This window comes from Chrysochloris asiatica, unplaced genomic scaffold (assembly GCF_000296735.1).
Source record: "Chrysochloris asiatica unplaced genomic scaffold, ChrAsi1.0 scaffold00257, whole genome shotgun sequence".
Lineage (NCBI taxonomy): Eukaryota > Metazoa > Chordata > Mammalia > Afrosoricida > Chrysochloridae > Chrysochloris > Chrysochloris asiatica.
Genome location: NW_006408775.1, coordinates 428,855 through 440,842, shown reverse-complemented (window position 1 = coordinate 440,842; position 11,988 = coordinate 428,855). Strand labels below are relative to the sequence as shown.

The 11,988-nt window shown below is 59.8% G+C and overlaps 2 protein-coding genes across 2 annotated transcripts in view; both read right to left on the bottom strand.

The window, feature by feature from the left end:
• PIGQ (phosphatidylinositol glycan anchor biosynthesis, class Q) overlaps positions 1-2,922 on the bottom strand; it is a 5,541-nt gene extending 2,619 nt beyond the window's left edge. The window contains exons 1-4 of the mRNA XM_006873834.1: positions 2,240-2,922; positions 1,327-1,458; positions 1,121-1,241; positions 69-195 (exon numbers count right to left, since the gene is read on the bottom strand). Of these exons, the coding sequence (XP_006873896.1) occupies positions 69-195; positions 1,121-1,241; positions 1,327-1,458; positions 2,240-2,922 (1,063 nt within the window). The remainder of the gene's footprint in view (positions 1-68; positions 196-1,120; positions 1,242-1,326; positions 1,459-2,239) is intronic.
• A 3,470-nt stretch (positions 2,923-6,392) lies between these two features.
• On the bottom strand, positions 6,393-10,959 carry LOC102827228 (chromosome unknown open reading frame, human C16orf11). The gene is made up of 4 exons (XM_006873918.1): positions 9,944-10,959; positions 9,241-9,805; positions 8,115-8,283; positions 6,393-6,565 (listed from the first exon to the last, which is right to left on the bottom strand). Exons 1-4 carry the CDS (start codon positions 10,957-10,959, stop codon positions 6,393-6,395), a joined length of 1,923 nt encoding a protein of 640 aa, XP_006873980.1.
• Between the last annotated feature and the right edge of the window lie 1,029 nt (positions 10,960-11,988).

Sequence of the window (11,988 nt, the reverse complement as noted above, 5' to 3'; positions counted from 1 at the left end):
CCCCCAGGTACTCACTGACCCACAGGTGGACATGGTACAGCCCTACCTCACTCCCCCCAGGTACTCACTGATCCACAGGTGGATGTGATAGAGGAAGAACCGGCCCAGCACTTGGTCCAGTGCCCGGTTCATCTTGAGTCCAGCAGGTGCACCCATCAGCCACTGTAGCAGGTGCTGAAGACCTTCAGCCACACGCTACAACCATGGGACAAGTGAGTGGAGGTGGGGACCCAGGCCCTACCCTGGCCAGTCCCCTTGGTCAAGGAGCCCTTTGCATAGTGGGGCATCTGGGACTCAGGTAGGGCAACAGGGCTGGGAGACTTTCTGAACCTGTTTTAGCCAGGAGTCCGCAGTGGACTCACAGTGCCCAGGTGTCCCTCTGCTTCCCTCACCCTTGGCCGCTGAGCCAGACTGCTAACCTAGACAGACCTCACTCCCAGGGAGTCTCCTCTGCCCCGGTAGCCCACATGGTCACGAGGTGTCCAAGGCCCAGGCAGCAGGATAGGACTCTCCAGAAGAGAAGGACAGACGAGGATTTCAGAGTGGAGACCTTTGAAGCACACGAGAGCTGTGGTGGCTGCCCAAAAGCAAGCAGCTCAGGGCCAAGTAGTGAGCCCCCGCCCCATCTGTGAGCCCTCCTCAACTGCCCGCTGCTCCTGGCCACGCTCAGGCCTCGTGGCCACATCAGACACAGCCTTGGCGGCGGAGAAGGTAGAACGTTCTTTATAAATAGAGCTTGTTTAATATTTAAAGGGTATGCCGGCAGCAGGAAGACGCTTTCGTTTTTAAATGAAATATTTATGTTCCTGAGCACTTTGTAAAAGGAAGGTCAGGAGACATGTCCCGACACCAAGCGCAGGCAAGCAGGTGGGCTTGTCAAGCCCCTCCTCAGCCCTTCCTGTACTCCTGATCTTTGTGGGGGCTCATGGGCTGTGAAGCAGACCCTTCCCCCACCCTGAGCCCAAAGGCCTAGACACACCAGAGCCAGGAGAGCAGACTGGGTCTTGCTGGGGATGGGGTGGGTTCGTAGGGGATGTGTCCATGGCTCCTGGGGTCACTGAGCAAGGCCAGTCCTCGGACAGGGAGAACTAACACAGCAGAGATCCCTAACCCCACTCACGTCAGCCACGGGGACAAGGGTGTCAGCCAGCTGCCCAATGTGGTCCTTCCCATGGAGCCAGGCCAGCAGCATCAGGCCAAGGGCCACATCCAGTAACACGGAGACGAACACATTGGCTTTCCTGGGGGCCAGACAGACGGTGAGAGTGGCCGAGGTGGGCATGAGGGGGCCCCTAGCTCTCAGCCCGAGATGAATGTGGACGGCACCTCATCAGCTGGGCAGGGGTCTCAGCACCCTGAATGCTGAAGAGGAGAGAAAGGTGTCCCAGCCGGTGCCGGACTTGCTCACAGGTGGACAGCTTGCTGCAGATGAAGGACAGTGGCCACAACCGGAACAGTCTGCAGATGAGGGGAGAGCCGGCTGGAGGTGAGGGAACTAAAAGTCACACAGAACAGGCAGAACCGCCAACCCACTGTGTGCTCAGACCAGGGAATAGGGGTAGGTGGGGGTGGCTTGACCAGAAGATTCTGAAGTCTTCTTCTCTGGCAGAGTGACCAGGGGTGAAGAGTATGCAGTGACCCTCCCCTCAAAGCCAGGAGGAAGCCAACCAGCATAGCGCTGCTGAGAGACCCTTGTGGAGGTCGGGGCTGTCCTGGCGAAGGCATAAGGCCACGGGGTTCTTCCTGTGCCGACAGCTTGTAGCACAAAACATTAAACATTACCACCGTGACAACACCCTCAGGGCACACCCTATGACTTTCCTGGGTCTTCTGAGGAGCGTTTCCCCCAGAAACACCTCAGCAGAGACATGCTCTGCTCCCTGGTACAGAGCACACAGCTGTCTCCAGGACACAGGGAGGGATCCCCGGAGGCAGGCAGGTGTTGGAGGGGACAAGGAAAGTTCCTGTGGACTGAGAGCCTGGGCTCTGTCACAGCTGCCCCCCACCCCCCAGCTGTACCAGGATAGAGACCTGCAGCCCAGCCCTGGTCCCTCTCTGCTGGCCTAGCAGCTGAGCTCAGAGCCACTTCCTAAGCTACAGGCTGGCAGATGCTGCGTCTACCGTCGGCCTTCACTCTCAGGACCCATTCCCCTCCCCGGGTCCACCTGCCTGGCTCTACCCCAGGAAGGGCCCCAGTGTGGGCCAAGCTCTGCCTCCACACCCCTCTCCAGGCACCCACCGGCAGGTGCTAACAGCTGAGAGGAGTGAAAGCAGCCAGCTGACGAGCATGCAGGTGGGCCCGGCGGCCTGCTTGGCCAGCTCTACCAGGATGCTGGCCTCCACACCTTCTGACTGCCAATGGCTCAGCCTCACAGGCCCCTCGTCGAACCTGTCACTGCGGAAGAGCACCTCACTACGGGCCACCGTGTCGAAGACGGCAGCCAGGCCCCCGGCACTGGCCGGGGCATCTCCAGCCTGGCGGTCAGGCAAGACTGTGGGTGGGTGTAGCTGTGACAGTAGCACCTGGCGTTGGTCATAGAAGACCAGCAGGACCTGGTCATCACTGGGCACACCAGGGGACATGGGCTGCCCGACAGCCTTACAGCTCCAGGAGGTGCCACCCCGCTGTCGGCACAGCTGCAGCCAGGGATCGTGAGAGAAGATGGTGCCCAGTCCCTCCAGGAAACGGCCCAGGCCCTCCTCAGGCCCCTGCCGGCGATGGCACCAGGTGCCCAGCACGGTCACACCCACATGGCTGGCCTGCTGAACCTGGGTCAGAAGCTCCTTGACCTGAATGGGGATGAAGGGAAAATGCACCACAGCCAGGACCACTGCGCTGCTCTGCTCTGGGACCCAGCGCCCCACCAGCAGCCCGCTGTCCGCAGACGTGCAGCACGTGGGGAAGAAGACCTTGAACACCATGCCAGGGACCCTGGAAGAGAGGGGGCCTCAATCACAATTCTGCTACTGGCCAGGTGGCACCAAGGGGCCGAGACAGCCAAGGGCCACTTGGGGCAGCGGATGGACCTGCACACCTACCACTCTCCTCAGTGGGCCAACAAAGCGCTGCCCCTCTGGACTCTCATCAATGTCCCATCCTGGCTCCCACATCAGTTGCCACCTGTGCCTGGGCTGCCCAAGGCATGTGGCCAGTAAGTCACCGTCCATGCAGCACACCCACCTAGGGCAGCTCACATGACTTGTTCACCATTGGCCCCAAGGATGCAGGCCAATCCTCTGCCTCTGCACTTGGGGGTCTCGCACCTCAATGCTGACCACTACTCCACCAGTGAGTGTGGCCTGCACCTCCTTAAGGGTGCAGTCCTCGGTCTGCCTGCTTTCCTAGATGGAACACTCCAGAAACAGGAGTGGGAGGCTCCCAGGTCCCTGGGGGTCTGGAGAAAGGGGCCATTTCTCCCAGAAGCTCAAGCTGAGACACGAGACACTGCTTCCCCCCAGTCTCATCCAGAAGCCTCCTGCAGCAGTCTTGATGACTGAATTAGGGAGCCCTGAGCCTGCTCCAGCCAACACGTGAGCCTGTGGACCCTTCAGCGGCAAGCCCTTCTGCATTGAGACAGCAGCCCACCGGGAGGACCCTACGGTGGAAGGCACCCATTGCAAAGAGCAAAGAGCCTGAGTAGGGCCTCCACCCTCGTGCTGCAGCTGGCCCCCGTCCTGGTGCTCAGGAGGGACTGAAGGACACGCAGACACATGTGTGCCTCATGCACACTCTCTCTCTCCCTCCACCTCCCATCCTGCAGAGGGGCTGACAGACACAATCTATGTGTCATTCAGACCAGGACCTGGGAGCATCTGGGCCTGTCAGCCAACTTGGGAGGGTCTCTCAAGGATGTAGTTTCTACCAGAAAGGAGGCATTCTGGGTGGGGCTGCCTAATGACCACAGAGGGCAGGCAGTGGGTGGACACCAGCCCCTGTGGCCACCATCAATGACCAAACATCTCTCCCTGACCCTTCCCCAGAGCTGCGAGGCAATCCTCCAGGCCAAGCGAAGGAGACCCCTCCAGACTTGGTGCCTGAGGTCTAAATCAGACTAGAAACTCAGATGGCCTCAAGACCACGGTCTTGGGGAGCTGGTTTTTCCGTCCCACCGCCTTGTGAACCCTGCACTTCCTTTGTGGATACTGGGCTTCCTATAAAAGAAATTTTACCAAAAGAAAAAAAATAAAGGCTCCTGCATCTGAGATGAGGAAAAGATTGGTGCTCGGAAGCTGATGTTCGGTCTTATCTGGGGGTGGGGAGAAAGAAGTCTTCAACAGTTACCGGGCAGATTCCCATCCCATCCCCGACTTCAGCCTCTGGGGGTGCAGGAAGCACAAAAGGAGAGCTGGCTCGCTTGCCAGCTGCGGGGATCAGAGAAGGAAAAGATGAAAGCCCATGGAAGATCGATAGCAGAGGAGTGCAGGATGGGAGAAAGCAGCAGCAGCCGGTCAGGAACTCGGGAAACGTGAGCATCTTTAAACGCTGGGATACAGATACGGGCACCCGCCTGAGGAACGAGACCCTGTGAAGACAGCCCACGCCCCCAGCAGCCCGGGAAAGAAATCTAGGCGCTGCCTCTGCCCGACAGACCTGCAGTCCAGAGGGCAGCCCCTCCCGCGTGGCACCAACAGATCCCAGGAAAAGCCCAGTTAGGACTGGCCAGGGACCCCTCCCCTCTTCCCGGGAGCCTCCATGTCCACTGCTCCTCAGGAGCTTACAAGAACTCGTCTTCTGCCCGGTTGTGTATGTTTTCAAATCATTCTGTACACAATACTTCCTCCACCGTCTCAGACGGGGTGTAATTTTATGATTGTTTTCTGCCCTTTTTTGTACATCGGGACAACTGTAAAGTGAGGACGGCCGGTCTCGTGGGCCCTGAGAGCCCCCTCCTAAGGGTCCACCACAGGACGGCTGGGGGCACCCCGTTAGAGCGCCTACCGGCTCTAGCGGAAAGGCTGCTGGGACCCTCTCTCCCTCGTCCTTCAATCTCAGGGCTGCTGAGCAGCTGATGGTGTCGACTCCATTCTACCGAGGAGGACACGGAGGCTCGGAGAGGCCGTCTGCGCCCCCTCCCCTCCGCCGAAGCCAGGGTGTCCGGGACCCGCTGACCCCAAGGTCACACCGCGGGACCTACTCATCCCCTCTGCTCACCGGCTGCTCCCCGGGGCTGCGCCCTCGGGCGGCGGGGTCGGAATAGGGTTGGGCACCACGTTGGGCGGACCCGGGCGGAGGGCGGCGTTCACGACCCCCGGCCCCGCCGTAGCCGCGCTGTGGGACACAAGCCCCATTTCCGCCGGCTCTGCTGTTGCCGGGCGACGGTCCTGCTCCCAAAGACGCCCGGGCTGCCCGCCGGCCGCTCCCGAGCGTTCCGCGCGCGCCACGTTCCCGCCCGGAGCGGTGACATAACCCTCTCTCCCCTGCACGCACTGCAGACCCTGCTCTCGCATTCCCGATCCCGGTCCCTGAGGCCGCCGAATTCCCTGAGCCCTGCTTCTGCATCTGTGGCACGGGCGGGGCGAATCTGACAATGAACAGAAGGTGATATTCACTATCAAGTGGGGTCGCCTCATCTGTCCTTCAAAGAGGAAGTTAGTGAGCTCTGCGAGGGGAGACGAGGGAGTGCCGTCTGACGACAGAGTGGGTCTGGCCTGGGATCCTTGACCCCAAAGCACCCAAGACCCCCTAGGCCCAGGTTGGCCCCCTCCCATAGCTTCCGGCAGAGGGCCCCCCAAGTTCACATAGCCTGCCTTGTTGTTGTTAAGTGACGTCGAGTCGATTCCGACCCATAGTAACCCTGTACATGGTTTCCGAGGAGCATTGGTGAACTTGAACTGCCGACCTTGCAGTTCAAACGGCTTTTCAGTCTGGCACATTAACTCACAGCGCCACACCAGCCGGCCTTGGGGCCTGAGAGAACCCCAGGAATGCTGCTACCATCGGCTATCAGGAGGGACAGCAGCTACCCTTGCTGTAGGTTACGGTACTCCACCTTCGTTAGAAACAGGTAACTTTATTGAGAACTACTATATGTTTGCATTCCTGCTGGCTGGGAACTTTTGGGGAGCCCATGGAGACATGGCCGAAGCCACAGACCCCAGTGACCTGACCCTGTAGAAACCAGGTACAGCCTCTCCTTGGCTCTTCTGCCTAGAACCAGGATCCTGCCTGGACCTCCACAGAACACTCCTGGGTGTCCCTTGAACCTCCACCGCCTTCCCCCTGTCCCTTGGTGGAGTATTGTGGCTTGAAGTTGTTTAGCCTCCATTGACATAAGAGAAGGCACACTGGGTCTCCAAACCTGGCCATGTGCCCCTCCTGGGACCTGCAGGGCCTCTCCTCCCTGTTGCCCGCTGCCCCCCCCCCCTTACCTCTGTCCACCTCAGAGAAGCTGCTAAGGCTTGGCGCCCTGGGTGCCTTTGATGTTGGGGGATACCACAGAGCTGATCCCTGCTGAAGTCACCAAGCCCTCCCAACCCAACCGCACCCTTCCTGCCTGAGGTGGTCTGATTAGGGCAGTGGCTGGCCTGCAGGCCTTCTTGGGTGAGGCTTGCTCCTGAACTGAAGCTGTGGAGGGGCGAGGAAGGTGAGGGGGGAAGCCTATGTGTGGTTTTGGATAAAGTCCTCCTGGGTGAGGGGTGAGTCAGCCTGAGATGTTCAGAGGTCACCAACTGATGCAGCCGTGACCCTTTCTCCAGGGAGCTGGCCCTGGGGCATTGAGGCTGTCCTGAGGATGATGGGTGCTGCAGAACAGTCACATGATCCCACACCCCTCACTCACAGAGGTGGGAGCCAAGGACTCAAAGGCAGGGCTCAGGGTGAAACTGCTTGTCCCAGGACGCTCAGTCTGCCATAGGTATCCACAGCCAGCAGTCAGAGAGACAGGGAGGTGTCCACGGTCAGCCAGCAGCCCTGAGGGGCCTGGCCCATCCCCTGTACTAGGTCACTGACCACCATGAGTACCAGCCACATCCTCCGCCACAAAGCCCCCAGCCCCCAGTGCAAGGCAGGGCACGCGGCAGATCACAAGGCGTGTGGAGGCAGTTCAGCCCCAGCAGCTGGGGCCACTGGGTGGGGGCGGGGCCTCCAGGCCAGTCCAGCATGAGATGCAGTCAAGGGTGGGTGGCGGTCGGGCAGTCCAGGCCAGCAGGTGGACGGCTCGCTCTTCTCAGCGCTGGTCTTACAGCTCAGCTGCTGGCAGAGGCTCCCAGGATGGAGTCAAGCCCTGAATGTAGGCCCAGTTCCCGTGGCAGAATAGTCCTGTCTGTGTCCCAGGGGGTTGGCCTCCTTCCCACTCGATGGGCAGGAACCATCCAAGTCAGAGCTGGAACTCAGCTCATCCAGGTTCCGAGTCCTGGTCCAGTCCCTGAGCTCAGCGACACCCTTTCCTCAGATCCATGAAACAGGTGGGACCCGGGAGAGAGTTGTGAATTCTGCCTCTCACATGGCATCCAAGTGTCCCGTGCAGAGAAGTGACCGATTAGTCATGTTTCTCAAACTCTTCCTTCATTCGAGGAAAGTGACCTTTCATGGGGCGAGTGGCCACCCACACACACACAGCCAGGACCTCACAGGTGGACCTTCCTGCCTGCCCCCCAAGGGGTTGGGGAGATCTCCCACCTAGAGCCAGCTCCCTGGTCCCCAGGCTGAAAGGCCCTGGAGCCTCTGTTGTTGGAAGCAGGAGCCTAAGGGAGGGAGGAGCTCGGGCAGGTTCCCACAGGGACAGGGACGCAGCGGGGGCATGAGCACTGTGGGGAGCAGGGCAGGCTCAGGGAGCAGCCACATTTGAGCAGCTCCCAAAGGAAGATGTAAAATGGACGATTGGGTTGTGCCACTTGGCTGCTCACCTCCCCAGGTCCCCAGTGCTGCCTCGGGGCCTTTGCACTGCCTTGTCCTGGCCCTGGATATCCCCCTCTTCCTACAGGTGAGCCCGTACACCTTACTCAGATGGCTCCCCATGGCCCCTCTGACCCACTCCTGTGCTCACACACTGGTAGAGAAGGGGCTGGCCCTCCACTGACCCGCTATCACAGATGGGGCTACTGGGGACTGTCCCATCTCCCTCAGTTGAGTCACTGGGTAAGGAGCCTTTGTCTGAGAAGAGTGGAGTGCAGACCCGTCTGCCCAGGGGGCACGTAGATTTCCAAGACAATGGAGGCAGTAGGCATAGGAGGGTGTTGGCAGACCAGCCCACCATCCAGGTTGCCCGCCTGGCACTGCCCATGGCCTGTCTGAGGCCCCGAGTCTCCCTCCCCTGGCTCCCCAGCACCTGAGATGAGACGCCTCTAGGTGGGGGCAGGCATGATGTTATCACAGGTAATGGGGCAGCCGCATCCTGTGCAGACTGGCCCCAACCTGGTCAGCCCAGTCCCAGCTCCCGGAGCAGGCACAACCAGGAGAAGGTTCCAGGGGCCAGTCCAGGGTGGGTTTGGTGGGTGTGGCCCAGCTCCCCGGGGACAGGGGGATCAACTGTGCCCCAGGGTTCCTGGGTGCCACCCCCTATTACCACCCCCCAGTCTAAGCCTGGCTGGAGGCAGCCAGCTGTGAAGGCCACCAGGACCCATGGTAACCGTAGAGGCTGGCGGGGGTCCAGCACAGCCACGCTACATGGAGCAGCCAGGCCTTGGAGCTGGGACGGGGGCAGCCTCCAGCTGGACTCAAGCTCTGTTATGATAGGGGCTGGAGGCATCCCTACCCCACCACCCACAGACTGAACAAGCCTTCCCAGGAAAATGTCCAACACTGATGCCGAGGTTGAACCCTCCCTGACTCACCAGACCTCTCCAGAGAACCTGAGAATCCAGAGATGGGTGCCCAGTAGCCTGCCAGGAGAAACCGTGCATCCGGGGACCCCACCTCTCAGGGTCCCAGCCCACCCAGGGACCCCACCTCCTAGGGGCCCAACCCACCCAGGGACATAGTCTATATGTGGGGACACCCAGGGGACCCCAACACCCAGGGGCCCAGCCCACCTGGGAACCCCACCTGTTTGCTATAAGGGGGCACGTCTGGTGTTGGAAGGAGAAGGCCAGAGGGTGGGTGAAGTGGTTTCTATTTCAACATCCAGGACTGTGAGCAATAAATGGTGACCCCCATGTCCCTTAGAGGGCCCCGTGGGTGGTCTGTCAAGATGCATGCTGAGGCCAGACAGGTCCCCTTTTGGGGGTAGGGGCAGGGCGGGGATACACTCTGTGGGCAGCTGTGGACAGTAGGGTATCAGGGCATCTGGTGAAGGGTCACACCTCAGCACCCCGGGGCATCTGCAAGCTAGGGACAGCCTCAGGGGCCCGGGAGCCCCCTGCAGCACCGAGGGTGCTCCACCCACCACAGGGAGTGATATCCTCGCAGACAGGCAGGGAGAGGCCCGGGGGTGGGACGCTGGAGTCAGCTTCACACTTAGTGGTGTGATTGGAGAAGGGCAGCTCAGGAGTCCCCTGGCTAAGTGGAGGCACCGACTCAGGCGCCCCCCAGGCTCCTGCAGGTGGCTCAGGCCCCTTGATGGACCCCCGTTTCACAGAGAGGTCGAGTGGCGCGTCAGAGGGGTGCACAGCACGTTCCAAAGCCCGGTGTATGTGCAGCAGCTCCTGGCGGATCTTACCCAACTGCTCCTGAAGGGGACGTGGGGCCAGGCCACCCGAAGGCACCAGCTGCTCCACATGTACATAGTCACCTAGGGCCTGGGTCAAGTCCTCCCCCACGCGCCCAGGGCCACCAGGTCCCAGACTTCGCAGCGGCTGGACTGGAGTCTCTGTGTCCAAGGGCTCTTTGTCTTCTCTCCAGAGCATTGCTGGGGGACCAGGCGGCAGGCTAGGGGTGAAGAGTGAGTCAGGAGGTTACCCGAGTCCCAGCCTCAACTTCCTGGATCAGGCTACCGACTGGATGGGGGCGCAGAGACACAGGTGGACTGGGCCCTCTCTCCCCAGAATCGGGGCTCTTGACACCCACCTCCTCTGGTAACCAAACTTGGCTAAGCTTGGAATCTTCTGGAACTCCAGCTTGTTTCTCAGGGGTAGCTTCCTCTTCGGGCTTTCTTCCACAGTCTGCTCCAGCTCCCCCTCCTGCCCTGGATCCCTCGGGGGGCCACAGGGCCAAGATCCCCCCGCCCTGGTTACAGACACCTTCAGCACCCCAGTGGCCGGAGTCCCATGGGCCCCCTTGGGGGCCATGGGAGGCTTGGTGGGGGCGGCTCTGCCAACTGGCAGCCTCAGACTATGTTCCAAGAACAATGGGTAGTAAAGGCGGGGGGCCAGGGTCGGGCGTTCCGAGGGCTGTGGGGCTGGAAAGGCAGGGGTTGAGGGTAGTAGGGGGCTGGCTGAGGCCAAGAGGGGCATGTGGGCAGTGGCCAGGGAGGACCCAAGGTAGGGAAAGAGTCCTGGGCTGAGCTGATAGTTAATTCCCAATAGTGATGGTGGGAAGTTCTGGGCCTCAGGAAACTCGCTGAAGTGGGGGGGTGGGTAGCAGAGGGCAGGGCCCTCAGGACCCTCGGCAGTCACGTCCCCCATGGCCCTACTCCTCGTGTCCCCACCCGCTCCAGGCTTCCATGACTTGGGCAAGAGCCTACTGGAGCTCAGGCCCTTGCTGGAGGCCCTGGTGGCGGTGGGCAGTGTTCCCGGAGCCCTCTCAGCCCTCAGCTTGGGGCCTCCGTCGAAGTGGTGCAGGGAGAAGGTGTTGGGGACGCTGAGGTTGGCTCCGGTGGGGGTGTCAGTGGCATCGGGCTGGGACGAGGTGGGGGCGCGGCGGCAGGCCCAGTCTGGGGAGTGGAGGAGCAGGGACAAGGAGTCTTTGCAGAGACTGTACTTCATGTGGTTGTACAGATGGGACTTCTCCAGGCAGGTGAAGGGACACTGGAAACACTTGTAGTTGTACGGCTTGCCCCATGGCCGGGGGATGTAGTGCGGTTTCTTGGGCTTGCGTGCCCGTGTCCCCGTGCCCCCACGCCACACACCCGCCTCACGGGACATGGTGGCCTGCTAGCGGGCTGGGCCAGCCACCATGGCCACCTGCAGACAGGGACTGAGGTCAGCACGCACCACCTCCAACCCCTCCCCTCAACTGCTCCAGGCTCCCCAGAAGCGGATCACTCGGTCCTTCAGGTCCCCTTTTCCCACATGTGCTAAGGGTTACCAGTCACCCAATGCAAGATTCCAGCCAGTCCTGCTCGCTACGATCACAGTGCAAGGCCTGGCATGTGCCCTAGAACTGTTTGCTATAGGTTAGAGTTTAAATGCCACCATATGTTCTGCCACCCCCACAAGCCCACTTCTGGGGTGACTCAGTTCACACCGTCTCCCCAATGCCCCCTAGTCTTTCCATGAGTTCTGAGAGACTAGGGCCCCTTGATTGATAAAGGCCCTAACCGGGGTCGGGGGGTGGCTATCCACAGAGACCCAGAGCCCAGCCTTATTCAGTCCCGCGCAGCCACGAGCTGAGTGAGATAGAAGCAGCCAGAGGAGAAATAGCTGAAGGTTCAGAGCTCGGAGGGACAGCAGCTATGGCTGTGTGTCGACATACGTGTGTGCACATGTGTGCATGTGTTGTATGTGTGTGTTTATACATGTCTATGAGGGGGTGTCTAAAAATTCATGGATGTTCACCCATTCACAATAGAAAGTTTTGTTTTTTTTTAATGTCATGAAAAGTTCCATTATCTTTTAATTCCATGTTTTCCACAAACATTTTGAACTCTCCTCATATGTACATGTGTGCATACATTGTGTATATGTATGTGCACCTGTGTCTGTATTATTATGTGTTTATACATTGGGTCTAACCCACTGCCTCAAGTCAATTGCGATTCATAACTCCCTACAGGACAGAGGCAAACAGCTCCATGGGGTTTCCAACATTTGTAACCCTTGATGAGGCAGATGGTGTATGTGTGTGCACACACGGGTACTGTATGTATGTGTAGATGTGTCTGTGTGGGTTGTGTTTGTTTATTATGTGTGCGAATGCACATGTTGTGAGTGTGTATGGGTATACACAGGTTT

Excerpts from the sequence above, each read along its gene's own strand:
- LOC102827228 (XM_006873918.1), bottom strand. The coding sequence starts at position 10,959 with ATGTCCCGTGAGGCGGGTGTGTGGCGTGGGGGCACGGGGACACGGGCA. Across the intron at positions 9,806-9,943 it reads AAGTTTGGTTACCAGAGGAG|CCTGCCGCCTGGTCCCCCAG; the intron begins GTGGGTGTCAAG and ends CTTCACCCCTAG. Across the intron at positions 8,284-9,240 it reads AGATGCCCCGGGGTGCTGAG|AGGCGTCTCATCTCAGGTGC; the intron begins GTGTGACCCTTC and ends GCCCCCACCTAG.